Source organism: Lissotriton vulgaris, chromosome 8, assembly GCF_964263255.1.
Source record: "Lissotriton vulgaris chromosome 8, aLisVul1.2, whole genome shotgun sequence".
Classification (NCBI taxonomy): Eukaryota; Metazoa; Chordata; class Amphibia; order Caudata; family Salamandridae; genus Lissotriton; species Lissotriton vulgaris.
In genome coordinates, this window is record NC_141696.1 from 770,419,898 (window position 1) to 770,446,378 (window position 26,481).

At 45.8% G+C, this 26,481-nt stretch overlaps 1 protein-coding gene across 3 annotated transcripts in view; it reads right to left on the reverse strand.

Moving 5' to 3' along the window:
* PNPLA4 (patatin like domain 4, phospholipase and triacylglycerol lipase) overlaps positions 1 to 26,481 on the reverse strand; it is a 274,934-nt gene that overhangs the window by 105,993 nt on the left and 142,460 nt on the right. For all 3 annotated transcript variants that reach the window (XM_086934661.1, XM_086934663.1, XM_086934662.1), the window contains one exon: positions 6,392 to 6,544. In XM_086934661.1, coding sequence (XP_086790787.1) covers positions 6,392 to 6,544 — 153 coding nt within the window. The remainder of the gene's footprint in view (positions 1 to 6,391; positions 6,545 to 26,481) is intronic.

Sequence of the window (26,481 nt, forward strand, 5' to 3'; positions counted from 1 at the left end):
AGTCTTTGAAATGGGGTGGGAACACAGGACCTGGCATTACTGGGTGGTATTACCACCAGTCCACTAGTAAAAAATTAGTTTTGGAGTCCAAATGGGGAATAAAGTGCAGCACCATCCCTTTACCAACTGTTTTGTTTTTAATTCTGGGCAGTTTTTCTGACACTTATTAGATTTATACTGAAAGGCTGATGATATTAACAGGTGTATTTTTACATGTATGGAAACACCCCTGTAATATCAAGGGGGATTCAGAGCTGGGTAAAACCTCATTCAGGTTTAAATAAATTTGATCTTTTCAGGGATTTACAGACTTTCCTGAGAAAGATAAGACTCAAATTCTTTTTCTCTGGTCAAGAGAATAATTCTGAAGAATTTAATCGTTCAGGATTGAAACCCAAGTCAGTTTTTACTCCCACCTTAGACCAACTTCCACCTCAGGTGGCAATTTTTGAACGGGTCATATATGACAAGTTCAGTAACCTGACCACATATGTACCTAGAACCACCTTTAACTTATCCTTGAACCAACATAAGGCACTTGAAATGATTAAAATGAACAAAGACATCACAGTAAAAGCATGTGATAAGGGGGGAGGTATTGTGGTGTATGATACATCAAGATACATACAGAAGATGGAAGAGATGTTGAGTGATTCTCGGTTCTACACCCGCATAACTAAAGACTCTACTTCCCAAACCAGAGCCAAGATTAAAAAATTAACAGACAAAGCGCTAAGAGAGGGGGAAATATGTAACAAGGAGTGGCAATACTTAAATATAGACAACCCTAAATTGGCAAGCATTTATGGCATTCCAAAGGTGCACAAAGATATCAATGATCCACCTTTAAGGCCAATAGTTACTACTATTGGTTCAATAACGGAACCTTTGGCAAAGTACATTGATGCCATCTTATGCCCTCACATTGCCCGAATCCCTGGATATGTGCAAGATACCAGACAAATAATAAACCTGGTAGAAAATACCAAATTCTGCAGCACTTCCCAGATACTAGTCACTATGGACATAGAGGCTCTCTACAGTAATATCCCCATCCAAGGAGCTCTAGAAGCCACACATTGGTTTATCCAAAAATACCAAATCCTTTGTCCATCTATTTTTATTCTGGAATGCCTTAAGATCGTACTAACTGATAATATCTTTGAATTTCATGGTAACATCTATAAACAACAGCAAGGAGTCAGTATGGGCGCATCTTGCGCCCCTACGATAGCGAACATATATATGTCCAGATTTGAGGACAAATATATATTCAACGAAATGGCGCCGTTCTGTGAATCTGTGACCAGGTGGTCCAGATTCACAGATGACGTCTTCTTTATCTGGATAGAGAATGAAGATACTTTGGAGGAATTCTTTTTATGGATCAATGAATGTGACACCAACATCAACTTCACCAAACATGTAGATAGAGCACAAGTAGAATACTTGGACGTTACCATTAAACACCAGGAGGGAATCCTTGCAGTCGACTTATTCGTTAAGCCGACGGCAAGGAATACCCTCCTACATTATGATAGTTACCATCCCACTGTGCAAAAGAATAGCGTACCATTTGGTGAATTCTTGCGCCTTAGACGAAATTGTAAGAACATTCTTGATTACGATGAAAAATCCATAATGATGAAGGCTAAATTCCTTGCGCGTGGGTACCCTAAGAAAATCGTAAGAGATTCATTTAAGCGGGCTCGCTTTTATGATCGACAATGTCTCCTTGAACCTAAAACAACTAAAGTGGTCCCGAATTTAATTTTTATAACCAAACACTCAGTCCTTAATGACAGAATAAGACAACTAATGTACGCAAATTGGCATATATTAAATGTGAATCTTTCGAAAACGGAGCAATTACCTAAACCAATCTTTGCTTATAAGAGGAACAAGTCCCTTAAAGATCACATTGTAAGATCGAGAATGCAGACACCCGGTTTACATGAACAACAGTCATCTTTAGACATGCAACCGGTAACAGGAACGTACAGTTGCAGCAATTGCAAGTCGTGTCAAACAGTGAAGCAAGGTCCCAGTCTCACATTTAACAAACAACTGGTAAAACCTAAGGATCTCAACAACTGTAGAACCAGTAATGTCATTTATCTTATTATTTGTCCTTGTCAATTGGGCTATGTGGGCCAAACAGGGAGAGCGCTCAATGTAAGATTGACAGAGCACAGATCAGCCATACGCATGAAGAAGTTAGCAGCCCCCATGGTTACACACTATCTGGAATATAACCATACTCCAGACAGTATGTCTTGGTACATTTTAGAAAGAATTCAAGTAAAGACCGGTTTAGACTTGGAGAAAGTCCGCAAAATGCGGGAAGTCTACTGGATTTTTCTTCTTGGAACAGCAACGAATGGGTTAAATGCGGAAATTCCATGGGAACAAGCACTTATATAAGATATATATGAATAGATAAGTCTGCATCTAGTCTATTTAGGAACTATAAGATCGAGGTGCAAGGACATCCATAGTTTATATCTTGACATTCTAGTGAATAACGTATTTTCAGAAGAAGAAGAAAATGTTTGTCATTATATATTTTACAAATTATGATATGTTTACGAGAAAGTTTATCATGTATTTGGTGCCAATAATAGGTCATCTTGGACTATTTTTCCCTCCTGTTGTTGCATTTATCTGGTTACCCAGCTTTAGCCTTTAAATTTCAATCTTTAAATGTCTGCAGATCGCTATTTGGATTAGACATCAAGCGACACACCATCATATGTTTACGCATTTACAGCCAATTCAGTTTAACTACATAGGTCATTCACCACCCTAAGATGGCCGGGTCCTTCTTGCGAGAAATCAGAGCCTTTTTTAGTTGCAACTACACTCGGTATCCTGTTCATAATTGGATTGATTCTATGGCAAACATACATAATTCAGGATTTGTATCTCTATATACAGAAATGCGGAAGCATAATCACTTTTTAAATATAATCACTGTTTTGGGCCATTTACATACATTAATAATTCAGTTTATTTTTATTCATTAATAGTTGGGTCCATTATCTTTTAGTAAAGTAGTCACTGAAAAACTCAATTTTCATTCCAGTCTTTTAAATGTTAAAGATTGAGAGAGTACTCTCATTATCATGAACACATTTAAAGATGGCGCCCATTCCGCTTTCAATTACCATTTACCTAGACTCCTCTGTCTTGCTATCCCTATCATCGCGATGCCTCCATCGTAGTATGGCACGAAAGCGCGTTCTGTGGGTTTAAATATCCAACATACACACTGGTTAGGTTGTAGCAGTTCGGTGAAGACGGGACTCTGCGACGGCCGGTTTTTAAGTAAGTAAGGACCCTATCCATAGACAGGGGCTCCGGTAGAATAGTTATCCCCTTAGATGCCGTAGGTCCCTTAGCCGAGGGTCTATAGGATTGCACATCTAGATACAAGTGGCGATCACCTAGCGAGTATTGAGCACGCCAGCAACATTTGCAGGATTCTAGTTTTCTAAGATGACCGCTTACATGCTAGACAGATAGGATGGCACCAATATTTCTGCCAGAAGTTTATTTGGGTGGCACAGTTTTAGTATTACTTTTTATCTTCGTTATGAGGATAACATTAGAATGCCGCTTCTGTTTAAGATACGCTTACCTGTCACAGCTGTAGATGATTATGGCAACTATTCTCAGGAACCATTGAGTTCTTACACCTTGTTTATTTCGGTTTTTTCAGGCAGGATTGGTTTCAGTGCGCTTTGCACGAACATAAAGTCAGCCATCATAGCCGATATACACTTAAACCTTGATCACAAGTAGGTACCACTGATTCAACTGCTACATTTTCAATGAATAGTAACATTGAACATTTAGTAAGTGTTATCTCGTTTTTATATTTTGACAGACAATTGTATATTTTGGCAGAACCCTACATCAGGGACATACCGCAAACTATACCTCGATATGTGGTGTTTAATCAAAGGACTGTGGCCCACATGCATCAAACATTTTTGGAGTCGCAAACGGTGCGATTCCTTAAAATCGACCGTTTGCGATTCCAAAAATGCTTTTTGAGATGCATCATGCTTTTTTAGAAATCGCAACTTTTTTGCGATTTCTAAAATTGCGATAGCATTTCAGAAATCGCAATTTTGCGATTTCTAAACTGCTATGCATCATTAGATTTCAAATTGCGAAATTTGAAATTGCAAGTGCAAATTACCACGAAGTTGAACCTCGTGGTAATTTGCGAAATTGTTTAAAAAAGCACAAACATGCATTTTTTAAACTGTAAAGTTATAGACACACATGTCCTTAGGACATGTGTGTATGTAACTTATACTCAAAAGTACATTTCATGGGTGAAGGGGGGGGGGGTCATTTGGACCCCCCTCTCCACCCTTGAAATGCATTGCTGAATTGCGATTTCAAATTGCGAATTCGCAATTCCAATTCATTCCTATGGGCATTTTAGCCCATAGGAATGAATGGGAATTGCGAATTCGCACTTTGTTAATCGCATAATATTTGAGAATCGGTAAAAATTGCGATTTTCACCGATTCTCAAATGTTTTGCGAAAATGTACATGCATCCCATTTTGCATTTCCTAATTTGCGATTCCCTAAAAATCGCAAATTAGGAAGTGCAAAATGAAACAATGATGCATGTGGGCCTGTATTTCTACCAAAATAGATCCTCTCACAGGTACTAATTTTTAAATGAAAGGTTTTGTTCACATTAGATCATTAAACAGACTTCGATGATCCTGTATTTTATTATATACTATTGCTTTAGATTCTAAATCTGTCCAGGACCTTCCCAGCCGTCGCCATCCAGATACTGCTTCCCTTTATCTCGCATAGAATCCTCATTATTATACTTAAGGTAGGATACATTGCGTATAAGCCATTCACAGTCAGTCGCTATCACTGTATTGGGCAACTTCTGCAGACATTTAAAATTAAAACGATCTCTAAATGGGCGCTTAGTTTGAAATTGTCAAAATTAACCCGAAATAATACAAACTCAGAGAATGTTGAATATAAGGATCAGACTAATAAGGTGTGTATATAGATAAAGAATGTATATATGTAAATATTACATGTTTAGGTTTAATGTAAATATGTAGATACTGATGTATATAGATAGAGCTTGTAGTCATCTAGGGTGAGGGTTTCCGGCACTGGGAGAGGGTGCTTTTGAACCATCTACAGAATAGAGAGAACTAGTGTAATATAGGTATAACTACTGTCACATATTGTCTATTATAGATTGTTCCATCTTTGAGAAAAATTAATTGAGTGTTTTCTACTATTTTAGTATCAACTGTAAAGAATACAAAACTCCTGATGAAGGCGATTCGCCGAAACGCGTTGGATCTAGTTTTGTATTGGTCATGAATAATCAGTTGTTGACTTATGTATCAATATATGTATATAAATCATTGTAATCAGATATATATCTATGTTTAGAATTTTGTATGAATTGTGTAAAAGTATATCAATGTTTATTTATGTATATATATAAAAAAATGTGAAAAGGAGAAAAAAATCACATAATCACTTGTGAGAAGTTTAAAAAATAACAATTAAAAAGAAGTTTTATAAATATATAATCCTTGTCACTCCAATCTATTTAATACCAATGTGTGATAGAGTTCATGAAACACACACATAACCCGGTGTATAGGTTAGTTTTCATAAAAATAAAACCTGCAATCGAACAGAACAGCATTTCTACAGAAAAAAGTCCAGGAATACTGCTCTACACAACTCGAATTGAAAGCATGAAGGTGAAACAATCATTTTTGCCAAGTCAAAGCACCCTGTAGGCTTTTGAAGAACTAGAAACATTGGCGGCTCCTCAGCTAAGGCGGAGGAGCGTCGCCCCACTGCTGCTGTACAGCAGTAAAAGAAGGGAAAAATAAAATGATATCGCAATCTTATTATCATTATATTCTTCCCTGCTGGGGCAGCATGAGGGCGGGGCTGCTCTGCTGACAGAGCAGGGGAGGTGTGGTGGGCACACTAAAGTGTGCATGATGTTTTGACCAGCCATCTCGGACTGGCCAAACTATTATGCGCACTTAAGAATGTTCTCCATACAGGCTGCATTAAAGCCTGCACTAGGGAACATGCCCAGGCCCCCAGTCCCTGTCTCAGCGCCAAACCACAGCGCTCACACCAATCACAGCCCTGCATTGCAGCGTTGTGATTGGTTCAGGGGTGCCTGGCTGCTTCACGTTCGGCGGAGGAGATATTACGTGGGACAGAGCGGCGAGGAGGTAAGTGAATTTTTCTTTTTTTTCCCAATTACATCTTCCTACTTCCTTGCCCCCGCCTCACCACCCCATATGTGTGCTGGCTACCATTGACTAGAAAACATTGCTCTGTTTAACTGACTCACCAGTATATCTTGCTTGGCAAATTTAAAATGAAAATCCAACAGTCCCTTGTCTTGTGGGCAGATATCCTGCCGACCACTGAAAGGTGAAATAGTCACAGTTCGGCCAACAGGGAGTACGGGGAGGCAATTGGTAAAACCTCCATCCATCCATTTCTGCAAATACAGAAGATACCTTTTTAGAAATTATTATGCACAACAAAAGCAAAATACCCCAAAAAACTCTGCATAGGATTGCATTTTAAATCACAACTCTTTGGTAGATGCCATTAACTAAGTGACAGATGCAATGGGAGCAAATTACAATTCACTCTTCTGAATGACATAATATTTTAATATAACAATTCAAATCACTCAATCGTTGAATAACTAGCCCATTAACAAATTTTTGCTTACCGCAGGATGCTTGAATGTATTTGTTGCGAGAAAACACTCACACATAGTAACTGTCTATGATTGGTGTCTCTCTTTCGCACTAGTAGAGTGGATATTCCATAATTATTATGTCTCTACTGTTATGTTGTGCACGCACCAATCAATATTGTATGCATTGTAGATGTTTGATTCATAAACTTAGCCTGACAAATTAAACTTCCAATAGGGATACTTCACATGGTTTGGTAGCTCATGTTGGAGCTCAGGTAGTAAACAATGCACATTTCGCACCAGTTATTTATTCTACCTCCGTTACTTTTCACACTGTAATCACAAACATTTTAGGTTTGCAGAATATGTCCCCTAAACCAGCTTATATGCTATATTATACTACATGTTTTATACAGAAAATGTATTACAATTCAAACTATATAGATGAGGAATAAATCCACATGCCTAAATTTAAAGAAATCATGTGTAGCGTGTGTTGACACAATAAGGAATGTGTTAGCATGTGATAGTCAATATGTGGGGAGATGATGCTGGATGTGACCATTTACAATGGTGGATGTTAGATGTATGAATGCAGGTTTATTGGTGTATGAAGGTGGATGTGTGGGTGTATTATGTAGGGTGTGGAGATATGTTTTGTGTGTTAGCTGGCATATGATGTTAATAGTTTTCACATATGATGACAGGTATGCTGGAGTACAATAGTGAGTGTGTTAACTTGTAATGGATTCTGTGGACATAAGATGTTGGTTGTGTTACATATGAGGTTGCTTGTGTAGAAGTAATTACAGAAATAATGAGGCAAGTACACTGGCATTTGATGATGTGTTTTGGCATATAATGGGTTGAGTTGTATGTAAGTGAGTGTAAATTGGTATGTTATATTTTCAGGTGGACATTTGATGGTGGTTGTGTTGGCGTATGATGGTAGATGTGTTAGCATAGGATGTTAGTGGTGTGGATACAGAATGGGGTATGCTGTTCGTTTTGTGTTATTACAATGTTGGGTGTGTTGGGGTATGGTGGTGGGTATAGTGAACAATCTACTTACCTTAAAGTGGATACTCTAACTGCAGATTCCTCATTTTTACAATAACCTCAGAAGCCAGACTGGATCTGGACAGCTGCAACACCAGTGCTCCTCTGCGCCCGTAGGTGGTGTTGTGTGGCTCCGCTTTGGTTCCATACCACCCTGGAAGTGATGGAGCTGCATATAAGCACCACTCCAGCGTCCTGATGTCAGTTTCTTGTCTCCTTCACTTTCTGCACCTTTATACACAGAGTGTAGAACAACTGTTGGCGACAGCATGCTTATCTCTAACTTGGGATATATTTAGATGTTAAAGAGGCCACCCCACAGAGCGAGTAGGAGGGATGCCAGTGAAAATGTGCAGTTAGATAGAGTATCCACCAGAAAGAGCATTAACAAGGGTAAGTAACTTGTTGTTCTGATGTCTATTTCTAACAGCAGATTCATCACCTTTAGATTCAAACAGTTACCAAAGCAGTACCTCCCAAATATGAATTAGAAACCCAGTTGAACTGAGACCAGTAGAAAACCCTCTCAGCAGTACTGTGCAGGAAGTGTTTTCTGGTCACAGTCAGTCCCACTAGATGAGTTCAAAGACAGAGTGGAACACCAAACACATTTTCATAAATGAATAACACACTCAAAATAGCTCTAACAAATAGGGATATACTAAACCAAGGTCTAGTGCATAAAATATGAATGGTAACCAAACAGAATGCAAAAATAAATGCAGCAGTGCCAGACATGGCCAGCAAAATCAACATGAAACTTCTTCACATGGTTAGGAAGATCCTAGACTCCTAACACTCTACGGCTGTTTCTAAGTCTCTGCTAAATTTGAGCAGAAGCTATAAATAGCAAGCACATAAATCGAGTTTCTTAAGATAGATCACACAGCATACCTTCTTTCAGTACAAAATATGTGTTGTGCTGTTTTCTATCTATTTTGCCCGGGAATGATAAGCAGTCCAAGGCTAAAGATAATGTCTCTCTTGCAAATTGGCATGACCTCTGGTGTGATAGTCCTATTGTGAAGCCCCTCTAACATATGGTATGAAACCTGGGTTTTTAAAGAATCTGATCGCCAATTTTATGTTATATTTATAAAATAACAAGTACTTGCAGCAAGCATCATCTAGAGTAAGCGAATATGACAATAAATGTGTCATCTTGATTCACATATAGATGAGATGTTCCTTCAAGTAAAAATGATTTAAAAAACATGTCAGCTAATACAATAAGCAACCACAATGTTATGACAGCATCCCATAACAACAACAAAGAAATGTCAGCCTAGAAATGAAGCAGTCATGATACTAACATGTCTGTGAATCTAAAGCCTAGAAAGGAAGCAGTCATGATACTAACATTTCTGTGCATCTAAAACTTCAAATTTTCTATTAAAAAAGATACAAGAATTCTAAAGCAGGCAAATAATGAAAATGGAAGAAGCCTAAATGGGAATTGTCACAGTGTTCACAGCTATTCAACTTGGGAGTGAACAGTAGTGCTTTGTGAATGTATGTACCAGCATGTGTCGGAACCTGGTGGATATCAAGAATATAAACCCCTTATGCCAATGGCATTGTAGTGGCCTTGGCCCTGGTGGAATGGGCTCTTAGGCCACTGAAGGCTGCTTTTAGGCTAGTTGTAGGAAGGTGGCTACCTGACTATGGTTTCCCCAGATTGTTTGCCTTGTGTTTAGCTGGTTTTCGACTTAGTTGGCCTGGTTCCCTGCTATTCAGGGCCCCAGGCTATCTGCTCTCCCTTAAAATGGACTCCATGTACTTTAGGTACATCACCAATTTGGTACTGGACAACTTGTCAGCCCCTATACAGTGCACCATAGGTGCCAAGGGCATAGGTGCATCCAAGGCCTACCAGGGGCTGCAGCATAGCTTTTGCCACCCCTGGCTGGTTCTTAAATTGACACAACTGGCTGATCACTCAGCTGGGGCAAGTTGGTGTAATCACCCCTTGCTTAGATATAGTATACCTATATATAAACCTATATCTGGACACATGTAAACCTATAAGTCACTCCTATGGCAGGCCTTATCAATCCTGGAGGCAGAGTGCTTGGTTTACGTGAGATGGTGCTCTAGCATGAGCTGAGCCTGTCTGCAGCTGTCGGGAACAACTCCCTTAGCTGTTCCGGGATAATGCCATACCATATACTCCTAAGTGCATTATAATCCATCGCGGTTATGTGCTAACTTTGGTTTGGCTTTATCAAAACATGTTGTGTAAGGTGTCATAAGATTTGGAATACTATCCCCTCGACAGTCCTGTCGACGGGGATAGCATTCCACCCTTCTAGAGGGAGAAGACATGTTACTTTACTAAAACGCGGTTAATCCTAACCAGAGCCTCAGCATCACAAAATGGATGCTGCTGCCACCAACACAAGTCTGACCTCCTGCTGCTGACCGAAACTTGGCAGAGGAGGCCTGAACAAAGGGTTTCCTGTCGCGGGGAGGTGCTACTCCACCCCAGACAGGAGATAGTGTATTGGGGCAGGGAGGGGTGAAAGAAACTAGACAGTGCCTGGGGCGCACAAGGCTTCCCCTTGCATAATCCGGTCAAACCGGTTCTGGGGCACACCAGCCCCAGTCCCAGCGCGACCCTGGACAAAGGGAAAGGGGTGTAACCACCCCCTTCCTGGGTCCCACCCATATTTATTTATTTATTTATTTGCAAACTTGTACCGCGCTGGGAATCGACTCCCGGAGGAGTATCTCCGCGCCTATGGCAGCATCAGAAAGCAAAAGGCCCTATCTTATGTTGTTAAATGCTTAGCCAGACTAATAATTAAACAGGAAAGTTTTTAGTTTTTTCCTGAAGGGAAAATGTTCCTTACATAATCTGATTTCATAAGGAAGTTCATTCCAAAGCTTCGGGCCTGCTACTGATAGAGCCCTTCCCCCTTGTCGTGTCTTCCAGAATCTGGGGACACATAGCAATTCACGGTCTCCAGATCTCAGGGATCTTGAGGGGATGTATGGAATGAATTTCTTGGTTAAATAATCGGGACCTTTACCAGTGAGGCACTTGTGGATGATGCAGCATGTTTTAAACATCACCCTCTGTTTTACAGTGAGCCAATGGAGTTTATTGAGTAGAGGTTTTGAGGGAGTCCGGGCCGGGGCATTGAGAACGAGGCGTGCAGCCGTGTTTTGCACAACTTGTAGTCTGGCAATGATCCCCTCATTGGCGGCTAGCAGTAAACCATTACAGTAATCCAGTCTACTCAACACGAGCGACTGAACTAATGTTTTCCTGGTGATATCAGGTAACAGGGGGAACACCCTTCGGAGAAGCCCAATAACATGGAAACATGAGCTTACCACTTGAGTAGCATGATGTTTAAGGGCGAGCTCTTGATCCAATTTAACTCCTAGATCTTTCACTACCACTTTAGGCTCAGGGACTGGGCCTAGATCTTGAGGCCACCAGTCAGGAGTCCACAGACGTTTGGCTTCCCCAAAGAGCATCACCTCGGTCTTAGAGACGTTACACTGAAGGAAGTTTGCTGCCATCCAATATGCCACTTCTTTCATCCCCTGGGCAAAGGAGTTACGCACTTCAGGAGTCATGATTTTAAACGGAAAGAGGAGTTGTGTATCGTCTGCATACGATACGGGATAAACCCGTGGGATCTCATGATGTTAGCTAGGGGTGCCACGTAGATGTTAAATAACGTTGGGCTCAAGCAGGAGCCCTGTGGCACCCCCTTTGAGATCTCCACCTCCTCTGACTGGTAAGGACCCAGTATGACTCTTTGAGTGCGTTTGGTGAAAAAACTCCTTAACCAGGCCAGCGCCTTGCCTCCCAGGCCGATGTCAACTAGTCTGGCGGTCATGATATCATGTGACACAGTGTCAAACGCCGCTGACAGATCTAAAAGCACCAGGATAACGGAGTAGCCCTTATCCTGAAGCATATGAAGATCGTCAGCGACGGACAGCAAGGCGGTCTCAGTGCTGTGCCTGGGCCTAAAACCCGATTGGGATGGATCTAGTCCCCCCGCACTTTCGATGTATTTGGATAAGTGCCGGTTAACAAACTTCTCAGTGAGCTTCCCTAAAAAAGGGAGGAGAGAGATGGGTCTCAGGTTTGTCAGGTCAGTCCAAGGAATGGAGTTGTTCTTCCGTAGAGGCCTCACCAGAGCATGCTTCCAGTCTAGGGGGACTTCCCCTGTACTCAAGGATAGATTGACTACCCGCCGAATTCCGGACATAGGAGGGACCTAGAAGGTAATCCAGCCCCCTAGATTGGTATAAGAATGGGAGCAGTGCCAACGCACTCAGATTATCCTGACTGAAACTTATGAAATTAAACTCTGGACCCTTCAACATCCTACTCGACGTAGAAGACTGAAGAGTCTCCCTTGTGGTCAAGGAGTGACCACCCTGTGCAAACAGGCACCATCCAGCACCTTGACATTTGCTTTGTTGCAGTTCCCGCCGGAACTCGAGTGACAGAGATCGACAAGACCCAGCGTGCCTGCCTTCTAATAGCCCAATCCACAGTCCATGCAGAGCTGAGACCCGTGGAGGCGACCTGAAGCGTGGGGCCAGCCATCTTGGAAAGACCACGAGGCGCTGACCGTGCAGCTTCCGAGGCTCCCTCGAAGCTGTGCATTGGGGTATGAGAAGCCCCAGCCCTGAGCCACTCTTGCACTGAAGCTCAACCCTCTACACTCACTGAGTGCTGCGTGGGGCCCTTCTGCATCTTTTGGCTCAACGCGTTGGTCCAGTCGCTTGCCCGTTGGCTAGCGGCCCCAGTACCGACGAACCTTTGAATCTAACTTGTGAGTCTGGTTGCTCCAGACTTGCCCTCGCTCCCCTGAAAAGGAGCACCCGCTCTGACCCTTCTGGTCTGAGTAAGAAGCAATCTTTGAATCCTGCGTGGGTTGCACTTGCCAAGGTTTGTTTGCTCCAATACGGAAGCCCACACCGCCGACAGCGAGAGCCTTTGTGGGACAGCTCGTGATCCACTCCTGGACATCCTCGGTGCCCCAGAGTCCACGTGGCAGCCGAGACAAGCTTCACAACATCGACCTGATTGCGCCCGACATTGCCTGGTTCCTTCCTGGTTCCACCCTGGTCACTGCTGAGTGACCCAGACTCTGTCCCCTCTGCTTTCAGGTCATCTACATCTTCGATCCACCCTTGGATCACACCGGACACTTCTCTTCTCGACGCCTGCAGCATCTTCATCTTCAGGCACCATCGACCTGCGTGACGAAACCGACACTACTTTGCACCTGTGCACCCGCTTCCTATGGGTGAGGTAACTCAGCAACGCCGGTGCTCCTGCACTGGTACACACCTCTAGTGTATATGTCTAAAGTTTCGTCCTTCTACGTCAGTCGGAAGATTCCTTTAACAGTAACTTTGTAACTTTTACGCACCATTGACTTTGCATTGGTGCATGTGTGTGCTTTAAGCGCTGCACCCGAATCCCGCTGGCTTTTCCCGACTTCAGCATTGCTAGTCCCGACTGCCCCCAGCGATTCCCCAGGCCCTAGGCCTGACCACTGTTCGATTAGTGATACTTATACCACTTTTTTGATATATGGTTTGAGTGGCCCCTGGGTCTCATCCATAATTGTGCAACTTGTATATGTTTAACTGTGCTTTTGTTTAAACGCTTGTGCTTCTAGACTCATAAAGAGTATAGAGGATTATTCTAGTAATAAATACATATATTTTTATAATATATAACTTGTGTGGTGTCCTTTCATTTGATATTACAGGATTGTGATTGGTAAAACAGCTTGCTTAACACGACCTCTTGAGTTAAGCCTTTAAGGCTGCTTAGTCCATGCTACCCTTAGGATAGCTTGTCTATAAGGTTGACTTACAACCTGACACCATAAGGGATTGTTTGGACTGATAGAAGGTTCCCCCAGAATTGGAGATATCATATATCAGGCCAACTTCTCACATTAGTGCATAGTAGATCTTAATGCAGAGGACTATCTACCTGAACAGGCACTGCGTTGGCCTTCCTTGCTCCTGAAACGTCAATAAAGACTTAATCATCCACCCAATTATCTTTTGTGTATTCGATCTAAAAACTCAACACCCTCTTTGGATGAAGGCAATAGAGGCTCTCCTCCTTTTTCGAACAATGGACAATGCTCCACTCCATCCTGATTGTTGCAATGCCACATGGCAGTAGTGTCTGTGAGAACCTGTACCAGCCTCTCCTTGGCAAATTGAAGGCTTTTAAGGGAAAGCTGATCGCCTGTAGCTCCATCAGGTTGATATGGAGTCGGACTTTCATTGGAGACTAGAGGCCTCTGATCTTCACCTTTCCTAAGTGGCCAGACCAACCTAGCAGTGGTGCATCTGTCACCACCATGAACTCTTGTTGAAGGAGGGTGCTGCAGGTTAGGTGGACATCTGTAAGTCACCCCTGCAAATTCTGAGTCATTGCCTGCAAAATCAGAATGGTGCTAGAGAGTCATCCCTGATGTTAAGTCCTTTTAGACCTAACGTCTTTCTGAGCCATCTATCTTACAGGATGAGGAAGAAGCACAAGGCCAAAAGACCAAGAAGCCTCGAAGCCATTCTCACTAAAGCCTAGGACTGTTTAAAACACTAGGCTCATATCCTGAGTGTAGACTCGCTGTGGTGTGGATAAAGCCTTAAGAGCTCCTGTGTCTAGCACTGCCCTACATAATGGAATCCTCTAACATGGGCTTAGGAGGGATTTCAAACTATTGATGCAGAACCCCAATGATGTCAAACGTTTGGCTGTTGTCTCGAGGTGGTCCACGAATCACTACAGCGAGCCCTCCTTTAGTAACCAGTCATTGAGGTATGAGAAAACATGTACTCCCAACTTCTGAAGATAAGGAGCGACCACTGCCATCACTTTCATGAATATCCATGAGGCTGAAGTAAGGCCGAATGGGAACCCATCAAACTGAAAGTGCTCTTGGCCTACTTTGAACAGCAGCTAATGTCTGTGAGACTGCAGGACGGGGATATAAAAATATGTGTCCCGCAAATATGAGGACAACATCCAGTTCTCGGATCCAGAGCACATAGAATCTGAGCCAGCGTGAGTAAATTTGAATTTGCGCATCCGTAGGAAGCATTCAATGATCGAAAGGTCCAGCATAGGCCACTGTCCTTTTTCAGCACAAGAATGGAGCATGAACAGAATCCCTCACCTTTCTCCAATTCCAGTACCAAATTGATGTAATCCTGGAAGGGTAAAATATGTGCGTACTGCATCAGTATTATCAAGTGCGTCTCCAAAATGCATTCTGGTGTGGAAATTAGCTGGGTTGGAAGAAAGAAATGGTAGGCAGTAACTCCTTTGAACTATCTTAAGAACCATTTGTCTGACGTAATGAATCTACAGCCAGGGAGGAAAGGTTGAATCCTGCCCCACCTGGTCAGGTATGAACTGTTGAGGAGAAGTTAAATTGGTTTTGTAATTGCTACAGAGGAGGAGGAATTACAGGACTCCTGTCCCTGCTGCCCTGTTCGTAGTCTGCCAGCGCCATGTCTGCAGCCCCAAAAGGACCAGACTGTCGACTGTACCACCACCTGGGAAGGCTGATGTTGCCTGTAGGCTAGTCCTAGGCAACATCCTCTGAATTTTGTGAATTGGGGAACTATTTCCCTGACACCAGTAACCTCAAAGTGTGTGCAGTGGCTCGGTTGTCCTTAAATCTCTTTAGCGCAGAGTCAGTTTTTCCCCCTGAGAAGTTTTGACCCATCAAAGGGCATATCCATTAAGGATGGTTGCACATTACTAGAAAATCTGGTCAACCTTACCCATGCCTACTTTCTAAGCATGGCACTGGTGCCAACAGCCCCTCCAAGGCAGTCAGTAGTATCCCAGCTTGTGTGGATTAGATACTTTGCTGCATGCTTTCTATCATGTATTGTCTGAGCTAAAGAAGCTGAGGTCCTCCGGACACACCAGCAAGGTCTAAGATCTGGCTGGCCCTGCCCCACAGAACATATGTGTACCTGCCCAACAAATAAACTGCATTAATGGAAATAAGGGTCGGGCTTACAGAAGAAAACATTATTCTGCCCTGTATGCATTCCTTTTGGATTTCCTAATTGAAGGAGTGGTCGGGAAGGAATTAGGATTGACCTTGTTAGTCAAGACCTGCATAATGAGGCTCTCAGATGCAGGGGGCTTCACAAGGAAGTCTGAACAATAGATGCATGTCTAGGTCACTGGGCTACTGGCAGACTGGCAGGCAGCAAGAATAAGGCTTTGACTATGTGGCCAACAAAGCATCAATGATGGCATAATTAAATGGCACCAAGAGTTCGGATGACACTGGCCCTGATTGGAGATTGTCTGTTAGAATATTTGTTTTGGTTCAATGAAAGGCAAATTCAGATCTAGCACCTCACCTGTCCACTGAATTACCACTGCAAATGAAGCACTTATTTCTGTTGGTGGCGGCCCATGTGGCGAGTCAAGCTCTATTTCAGGGGCGGTGTCTAGCCCACTGGCATTTTGTAAATCCAATATTAGTGAGAGGGGAATAATTGATCACCTTCATCCAGTGCATCAATATCTTGATGGTTTATGCATGTTTCTCACATAGGGTCAGCTTAAAAAGGAAAATGGGTACTATACTGTTAGACCTGACATCATTGGCTTGAGTCTCTCCTCCATTTTTTTCTATTTGCCTCCACTGTTTACGATGTTTTTGCTGGTATACTGCTTTGGGCACTGTGCCACTGCTGATCAGTGCCACAGTGCAAGTGCTCCCTATGTTAAATTACTGTATTGATTGAATTCCATGTTTGGCTTATTTGGTTTACTGTCAGTCCCTAGTCTAGTGCACCAGGAGTGCCAGGGCTTGTAAATACAAATGCTGCTCGTGGGCTTGCAGCACGTGTTGTGCCACCCACAAGAGCGGCCTAGTAAAAGTATGTCTGAAGGTCTGCCATCGCTAGACCTACGTGCAGTCTGGTACTGTCACGCTGACTGCGCACGTACACCTACTTGCAAGTCCCCAAACCTTCCCTTAACTTCATGTTAGTCACCCCTATGGTAGGCCTGAGGGCAGGGTGCATTGTAAGCATAAGGTAGGACAAGCCTGACAAGGTTGGCATGTCCTAATAGTGAATTACAGGCATATTCGTGTTTCACTATTGTAAGGTAACCTGCTCTCCATTAGTTAGAATGGGCTGCCTGGGTTATTAATGCTATAATCCTAGCTGGCTCGGGGAGCATGGTGCAATGTCGAGTTTGGTATCCCTGAACTCGGGGTTTAATCACGCATCCATTTGTGTGGATGGTTTTTGGACTCTGGGTTTGAAAATAGCACTTTTGGAAAGTGGCTATTTTCTTGTCTAACTATTTCTGGTTTCTGCTGGTTTGGTGTGTGTGTGACAGGAGCTGGGTGGCTCCAGAGATCTGCCGAGTCAGTGTGGGATGAGTGGGACATTTGCATTGAGAGTAGGGGGAGAGTAGCTTCTGATAGCCTGCCCTGCCTGATACAATGCTGGCTCCACCTCCTGCCAGGCGACTGATGGCTCTGTGCCTGCCAGGAGGCTGATAGCTCTGCTCCTGCCAGTGACAATACTGGCTCCACCTCCTACTGGGCGGCTGAGGACTCTGCCCTGCACAGTGAATAGGCCAGGTGCCTCTGCCTGGCTACACCCACAACAGACCCAGGATGTTGGGAAATTCCCCTGCATGGACAAAGGGATCAAAGCCAAAAAGGGGTATAAGAGAAGGACCCCTGAACCAAGAATTTAGATCACTTCTGACAAGGAACCCTGAACCAAGGACAAGAAGCCTGCTGATCCAAGGACTTGCCTACCCCTTCTGCCAGAGTGCTGTTTGCTGGGGGGAATCCTGCAGTGCTTCTTTATTTTTGCCAAGGAACCAGGAGAGAGGAACTGAGTGTGTACTCTCAAGCTTTGCTAAAGAAAATCTCCAAGGGCTGGAAGAGTGCCAGCCTCCTGTTGAAGTCACAGGGCTAAAGGACTTCATCTGCTAAAAGTGCTTGTTGCTGGAACTTGAGAATCCAGCACCTCTAAAAGAACCAGCAATCTCGACGTCGACGGACGTCGCCGAATCCAGCTCGACATCGTGAGTAACGGCTCCAGTGTCCCGCTTCCTCAACGCCGGCCGCCAGGCCGGATCGACGCCAGCAGCAACGCCAGTGACTAGTGAGTTCGGCTCCAGCTCCAAGTGACCTCGTGTCTGCACCACTGCTGATCGCACCGACTTCGTGCCCTCTCGACGCCGTGAGCGCTGCTCACTCTTGCAAAATCATCGACGACGCCGCCGTATCCTGCTTCACCTCGTGAGCGCTGCTCCTGCCTGACATCTGTCGACGCCGCTGCAGGTCACCCAGACTCCGAGGCCGGATCGACACCGTAGACGCGACGCCGGACATCTCGACGCCGCTGATCATCGTGTGCTTCACTTTTCCAAGGTACTGTGTTGTGGGGGTCTGTGCGACTCCGGGCTCGACATAGCGCTCCTCGCGGTCAACGCCGAACCTTTGGATTAACTTTGCCTCGACGTCGTGTGACTCCCGTGTGGGTTACATTGTTGCCAAGAACTTTGTTTTAAAGAAGAAGAGTTGCTTTTGATACTAAAGACTTTGTGCTAAGAAGAAACTACACTTGAACTATTATTTTTCCTTCCAAGAGTATTTATTAAGATTGTGATATATTTTTATTGTTATTTGGTCTTGTGCTAAGCCTTATATAAAAATCCTTATTTTTATAATACTACTGTGTCGTGTCCATTTGTAGTGTATTCACTTTATTACTGTATGTGGTCATAAATGCTTAACACACTGCCTCTGAGATAAGCCTGTCTGCTTTGCCAAGCTACCAAGGGGGTGAGCAGGGGTTATCTAAGTGTGTGATCCCCTTGCCCTGACTAGAGGAGGTGAGTCCCTATTTGTCAGAAGTGTAAACCTCTGCCAACTAGAGACAGCCAAGTCTTACATTGGTGGGTCAGCGGTGAGAATTTGAACTTTGCATTTATGACCCATGTGCAGTGATTAGTGTGCGCTACATAGTGAAAGCAGACCATAGCGCAGCCACAATCTAATTTGGAAGGATTCTATTTTTGTTCTCCGCTTTTTTGAAGCTTGATTTTTTGAACACTGCCAGTTTTGACCATGAGTAATGCCGGAAGCACTACCCCTGTTGTTGTGGAGGAATTTGATAGAGCAAAAATCGAGGATTACACGTTAAATCAATTGAAATACTTTTGCAAGCAGCTGAAAGTTCCTACCACAGGCCTCAAAAATAAGCCAAGATATCTCAAAGCATTGCAAGCCTGGTTAGAGGCCAGAGATCCCACTGATCCGGTGGTGGTACCGCCAGTGGAAGGGGATGAGGAGGCGCCAGTGAATGGGCCTGTGTCCTCTCCCGGTAGTAGTGTTTCCTCCAAAGGTCTATCCCCTGAAGAAAGAGAAGAAAGGGCGAAAGAGCGAGAATACAACATTGAAATGGCAAGGCTTAAGATAAATGGGCAGTTGGAGTTAGAAAATGCAAAAGGCAGAAGAGAAGCTGATTTGGAGATCAAAAGGTTAGAATTTGAGAGAGAGAAGTTAGCTTTGGAGCGTGAAACCAGGTTGAGGGAGTTGGAGATCCAAGCTAAGAATTTTAGAATTGAATCCCTCTGGTGGCAGCATCCCATCTGTGCCTGCCGAAAGTAAGTTTTATTTTCCCAAAGATGTGATCAAAGATTTTCAGAAGAATGAGGATATTGGTCAATGGTTTAAAGCATATGAGTTAGCATTGTTGGCTCACCAGGTCCCTGAGAAGAATTGGGGAGCAGGGTTGTGGGGTCGCTTTGTGAATGAGGGGAGAGATACCCTGTTAAGCATGCCTGTCTTATACTCATATGAAAGATGCTTTAATGTTGAGGTATGGCCTAACCCCGGAAAAGTACAAACAAGCTTTTAGAGAATGTAAGAAGTTGCCTGGTACGACGTGGGTTGAATATGTGTCATTTTTTTGCAGAGCCATGGATGGTTGGGTAAAGGGCAGGAAAGTGGAAAGTTATGTAGCTCTTTATGATTTGTTTGCTTGGGAGCACTTGTCTAATAACTGTTTTCCAGAGCTGCGCCAGCACCTTATTGATAGCAAGATATCTAACCCTAGAAAACTTGCTGAGGAGGCGGACCGCTGGGTCAGTACCAGGGTCCACAAGGGTCCAGTGGGAGACTCAGCCAAAGGTGGGCAGGGTCCCCAGCAGAAGAGTGGGGGGGACAAGGGAAAACAGAAGGAGTTCCAGAAAGGGCCCCAAAGTAATCCCCAAGGGAACCAAGGGAAAGGTTCCCAGCCTCCCCCTGTGAAGAAGCCAGGGGCCCCCGACAGGTAAACCTGTTCATAGGGGCCCAATGACCTGCTACGTTTGTGGGCAGGTGGGACACCGGTATTATGATCCCCAGTGTCCCATGAAGAATTCTAATGCACCACCATGTGCACCCCCCCGTCAGTTGGCGAGTGTAGCCCTGGGAGGGGAGGAGATGGTTGACCCTGGTGGGAGGGGTCCCGCAGAGATGTCCCTGGTCTCTTTAGGAGACATGGAAATGGTCCCTCCACCCCCTCTGCCTAGTAACACTAATAAATATACGCAGTGGGTGACCATTAATGGCCATAGAGTGGAAGCTCTCAGAGACACCGGAGCGAGTGTGACAGCTGTCAAATGTCACTTGGTGTCCAGAAAGCAGGTGGTTCCCCACGCATTCTACCCTATGATAGCTGCTGACAACTCCCAGAGAGAGTGTGAGGTAGCTCAGGTTCCCTTTGAATGGGAGGGAGTTTCAGGTACTCTTCAGGTTGCTGTGAGGCCCGCCATGCCTGTTGATTGTCTCCTGGACAATGATTTAGAAGACTCCCCTTGGGCTAAGGTGGAGAGGGAGACACATTTGAAAATGTTGGGTGTGCCAGAGTGGGTGTGTGCGACCACTCGTTCCATGACAGCAAGTAAGGGTGTTGATGGGGTCCCGGAGCCTGAAAGTATGGCCCAGGACCCAGCTGTGAAGAGAAGAGGCAGGAGGCGCGGGAAACCGGGCCCCATAGTTCCAGTGGTCCAGGAGGAGGTAGACCCTGAGGGGGATGCCCTGGAGCCCACAGGGGAACAAGTTGCTGAACTGGGAGACCTGCCCGAGCTGACCCATTGGCAGCAGGATGGTGGTCCCTCCAGGGAAGAATTTTGTGCAGAACAAAAAGTGTGCCCTTCTCTTGTGGGTATGAGGCAGCAGGCCTCAGCCCAAATTTCAGGTGATCAGTCAGGATCACATCTTGTGTACTGGGAGAACGACCTCCTGTATAGCGAGCCTAAGGCTGCTGAGCCTGGGTCAGCCCGTGTGCTGGTGGTACCCCAGCGCTTTAGAGCCTTCCTACTGGGTTTGGCTCATGACGTTCCTTTAGCTGGACATGTGGGGCAGGACAAGACCTATGACAGGCTTGTCACCCATTTTTATTGGCCTCAGATGAGAAGGGATGTAGACATCCATTGTAAAACCTGTCACACTTGCCAGGCAAGTGGGAAAAGCGGAAGGAAGCAGAAGTCTCCCCTCCAACCTTTTCCGGTTGTCAGTACCCCCTTTGACCGGGTGGGGATTGACATTGTTGGGCCCCTGGACCCCAAGACAGCCCTGGGCAACAGGTTCATCCTGGTCTTGGTGGACCATGCCACACGGTACCCGGAAGCCATCCCTCTCAGAACAGTGACGGCCCCCGTGGTGGGACGGGCACTGATGGGTGTTTTCTCCCGCATGGAGTTCCCCAGAGAGGTGGTGTCAGACCGGGGCACCAACTTCATTTCCAACTATATGAAGTCTCTGTGGAAGGAGTGTGGGGTAACCTACAAGTTCACCACTCCTTACCACCCTCAAGGTAATGGGCTGGTTGAGAGATTCAACCGGACCCTTAAAGGCGTGATCATGGGTCTTGAAGAACCAATGAGGCGTAAATGGGACGTCCTCTTGCCATGCCTGCTGTTTGCTTACCGTGAGGTGCCGCAGACGTCTCTAGGGTTCAGCCCCTTTGAGCTTTTGTATGGTCACCCGGTAAGAGGACCTTTGAGTCTGGTCAAAGAAGGCTGGGAGCAATCTCCCAGGAAACCTCCCCAGGATGTATACAGTTACATGCTGGCCTTTAGGAACCAGACTCGGCGCTTCAGAGACCTTGCTCAGGCAAATCTGGAGGCCAGCCAGGAAGAGATGAAGCAGTGGTACGACCGGAATGCCACTCTGGTCGAACTTCAGCCTGGTCAAGAAGTTTGGGTCATGTCCCCTGTGGAACCTTGTGCGCTCAAGGACAGGTGGACTGGACCGTTTAAGGTTGTGGAGAAGAAGAGCGATGTCACCTACTTGGTGGACTTGAAATCTCCCAGGAACCCCTTGAGGGTCCTGCATGTCAACCGTTTGAAGACCCACTTAGAAAGGTCCGAAGTGGGCATGCTCCTAGCTACAGATGCTGGAATGGAGGAGGAGAGTGAGCCTCTTCCTGACCTCCTGTATGCAAAAGAGCAAGATGGGTCAGTGGATGGTGTGGTCCTCTCTGACACACTGACCCTTGAACAGCAGCAAGATTGTCGCCACCTGTTGGAGCAATTTCCTGATCTGTTTTCCTTGGTTCCTGGTGTCACTCATTGGTGTGTCCATGATGTGGACACCGGAGACAGCACTCCTGTCAAGCACAAGGCTTACAGGGTGACTGACAAGGTCAGAGCATACATTAAGGAGGAGGTCCCCAAAATGTTTGCCTTAGGGGTGGTTGAGTCCTCTAGCAGTCCTTGGGCCAGCCCAGTGGTCTTGGTCCCAAAGGCTGCAGCACCTGGTGCTTCACCAGAACTTCGGTTCTGTGTGGATTACCGAGGACTCAATTCAGTCACCAAGACTGATGCGCACCCCATCCCCAGAGCTGATGAGCTCATAGATCGGTTGGGGGCTGCACGGTACCTTAGCACGTTTGATCTAAAGTCTGGGTACTGGCAGATCGCCTTAACTGATGGGGCAAAAGAGAGGTCAGCATTCTCCACACCAGATGGGCTCTACCAGTTCCGGGTGATGCCCTTTGGGATGAAGAATGCCCCTGCCACCTTCCAGAGGTTGGTTAACCAGGTCTTGGCTGGACTGGAGGATTTCAGTGCCGCCTACCTGGACGACATCGCAGTGTTCAGCGCCAGCTGGGAAGAACACTTGCGCCACCTCCAGGAAGTGTTGTTGGCCCTGCGCAGAGCAGGCCTCACAATCAAAGCCTGTAAGTGCCAGATTGGGCAGGGTTCTGTGGTGTACTTGGGGCACCAAGTAGGGAGCGGCAAGGTTGCCACCCTGCGACCCAAGATTGATACCATCCTGGCTTGGGCGCCGCCCAAAACCCAAACACAGGTGAGAGCCTTCCTAGGTCTCACGGGTTACTACAGGAGGTTCATCAAGGATTATGGTAACATTGTGCACCCCTTGACTTCGCTGACTTCCAGGAAGCAGCCACGAAATGTGATCTGGACTGATGCCTGTCAAACGGCCTTTGACACCCTGAAAACTGCAATGTGCACCGCACGTATACTCCAGGCACCCGACTTTTCTAAAGAATTTGTTGTCCAGACGGACGCTTCAGAGCATGGCGTGGGGGCTGTTCTAGCTCAGGTGAATGAAGAGGGCCGAGACTTGCCTGTAGCCTTCATCAGTAGGAGGTTACTTCCCAGGGAACAGAGGTGGAGTGCGATAGAGCGAGAAGCATTTGCTGTGGTCTGGGCGCTGAAGAAGCTAAGACCCTACCTGTTTGGGACTCACTTCCGGGTTGAGACAGACCACATGCCCCTCAGATGGTTGATGCAGATGAGGGGTGAGAATCCAAAACTGTTGAGGTGGTCCATTTCTCTACAGGGGATGGACTTTACGGTGGAACACCGCCCTGGTACAGATCACGCCAATGCTGATGGTCTGTCCAGATTTTTCCGCCTTAGTGATGAGAACTCCCCAGGGGAAGGGTAGTTCTCCCCACATTTCAGCTGGAGGGGACACGTGTTAGACCTGACATCATTGGCTTGAGTCTCTCCTCCATTTTTTTCTATTTGCCTCCACTGTTTACGATGTTTTTGCTGGTATACTGCTTTGGGCACTGTGCCACTGCTGATCAGTGCCACAGTGCAAGTGCTCCCTATGTTAAATTACTGTATTGATTGAATTCCATGTTTGGCTTATTTGGTTTACTGTCAGTCCCTAGTCTAGTGCACCAGGAGTGCCAGGGCTTGTAAATACAAATGCTGCTCGTGGGCTTGCAGCACGTGTTGTGCCACCCACAAGAGCGGCCTAGTAAAAGTATGTCTGAAGGTCTGCCATCGCTAGACCTAAGTGCAGTCTGGTACTGTCACGCTGACTGCGCAAGTAAACCTACTTGCCAGTCCCCAAACCTTCCCTTAACTTCATGTTAGTCACCCCTATGGTAGGCCTGAGGGCAGGGTGCATTGTAAGCATAAGGTAGGACAAGCCTGACAAGGTTGGCATGTCCTAATAGTGAATTACAGCCATATTCGTTTTTCACTATTGTAAGGTAACCTGCTCTCCATTAGTTAGAATGGGCTGCTTGGGTTATTAATGCTATAATCCTAGCTGGCCCGGGGAGCATGGTGTAATGTCGAGTTTGGTATCCCTGAACTCGGGGTTTAATCACGCATCCATTTGTGTGGATGGTTTTTGGACTCTGGGTTTGAAAATAGCACTTTTAGAAAGTGGCTATTTTCTTGTCTAACTATTTCTGGTTTCTGCTGGTTTGGTGTGTGTGTGACAGGAGCTGGGTGGCTCCAGAGATCTGCCGAGTCAGTGTGGGATGAGTGGGACATTTGCATTGAGAGTAGGGGGAGAGTAGCTTCTGATAGCCTGCCCTGCCTGATACAATGCTGGTTCCACCTCCTGCCAGGCGACTGATGGCTCTGTGCCTGCCAGGGACGATCCTGGCCCCACCTCCTCCCGGGAGGCTGATAGCTCTGCTCCTGCCAGTGACAATACTGGCTCCACCTCCTACTGGGCGGCTGAGGACTCTGCCCTGCACAGTGAATAAGCCAGGTGCCTCTGCCTGGCTACACCCACAACAGACCCAGGATGTTGGGAAATTCCCCTGCATGGACAAAGGGATCAAAGCCAAAAAGGGGTATAAGAGAAGGACCCCTGAACCAAGAATTTAGATCACTTCTGACAAGGAACCCTGAACCAAGGACAAGAAGCCTGCTGATCCAAGGACTTGCCTACCCCTTCTGCCAGAGTGCTGTTTGCTGGGGGGAATCCTGCAGTGCTTCTTTATTTTTGCCAAGGAACCAGGAGAGAGGAACTGAGTGTGTACTCTCAAGCTTTGCTAAAGAAAATCTCCAAGGGCTGGAAGAGTGCCAGCCTCCTGTTGAAGTCACAGGGCTAAAGGACTTCATCTGCTAAAAGTGTTTGTTGCTGGAACTTGAGAATCCAGCACCTCTAAAAGAACCAGCAATCTCGACGCCGACGGACGTCGCCGAATCCAGCTCGACATCGTGAGTAACGGCTCCAGTGTCCCGCTTCCTCGACGCCGGCCGCCGGCCCGATCGACGCCAGCAGCAACGCCAGTGAGTAGTGAGTTCGGCTCCAGCTCCAAGTGACCTCGTGTCTGCACCGCTGCTGATCGCACCGACTTCGTGCCCTCTCGACGCCGTGAGCGCTGCTCACACTTGCAACATCATCGACGCCGCCGCCGTATCCTGCTTCACCTCGTGAGCGCTGCTCCTGCCTGACATCTGTCGACGCCGCTGCAGGTCGCCCAGACTCCGAGGCCGGATCGACGCCGAAGACGCGACGCCGGACATCTCGACGCCGCTGATCATCGTGTGCTTCACTTTTCCAAGGTACTGTGTTGTGGGGGTCTGTGCGACTCCGGGCTCGACGTAGCGCTCCTCGCGGTCGACGCCGAACCTTTGGATTAACTTTGCCTCGACGTCGTGTGACTCCCGTGTGGGTTACATTGTTGCCAAGAACTTTGTTTTAAAGAAGAAGAGTTGCTTTTGATACTAAAGACTTTGTGCTAAGAAGAAACTACACTTGAACTATTATTTTTCCTTCCAAGAGTATTTATTAAGATTGTGATATATTTTTATCATTATTTGGTCTTGTGCTAAGCCTTATGTAAAAATCCTTATTTTTATAATACTACTGTGTCGTGTCCATTTGCAGTGTATTCACTTTATTACTGTATGTGGTCATACATGCTTAACGCACTGCCTCTGAGATAAGCCTGTCTGCTTTGCCAAGCTATCAAGGGGGTGAGCAGGGGTTATCTAAGTGTGTGATCCCCTTGCCCTGACTAGAGGAGGTGAGTCCCTATTTGTCAGAAGTGTAAACCTCTGCCAACTAGAGACAGCCAAGTCTAACATATACTGATAGTTGTGATGTGGCAACCTTGAAGCTTGAGTCAGGGGGGCTGAGACTTTGCTCATGCCCACTACCCCAGTGTAGGACTCAAACTCCAGCAATCCACAGTGCCTGAAGGTGATGCAAAGCTTCACGAAAAGGGGATGGGGCCAGAACATCCTCACGCTTTTAGTGCATCCTGGGTTACCGCAGCGCAGCACCCTTTGTGGCAAACTTGAGGCTTGAGTCAGGGGGGCTGAGACTTTGCTCGCATCCACTACACCCAAGCAGGCTCCAATGCCAGCAATCCACAGTGCCTGG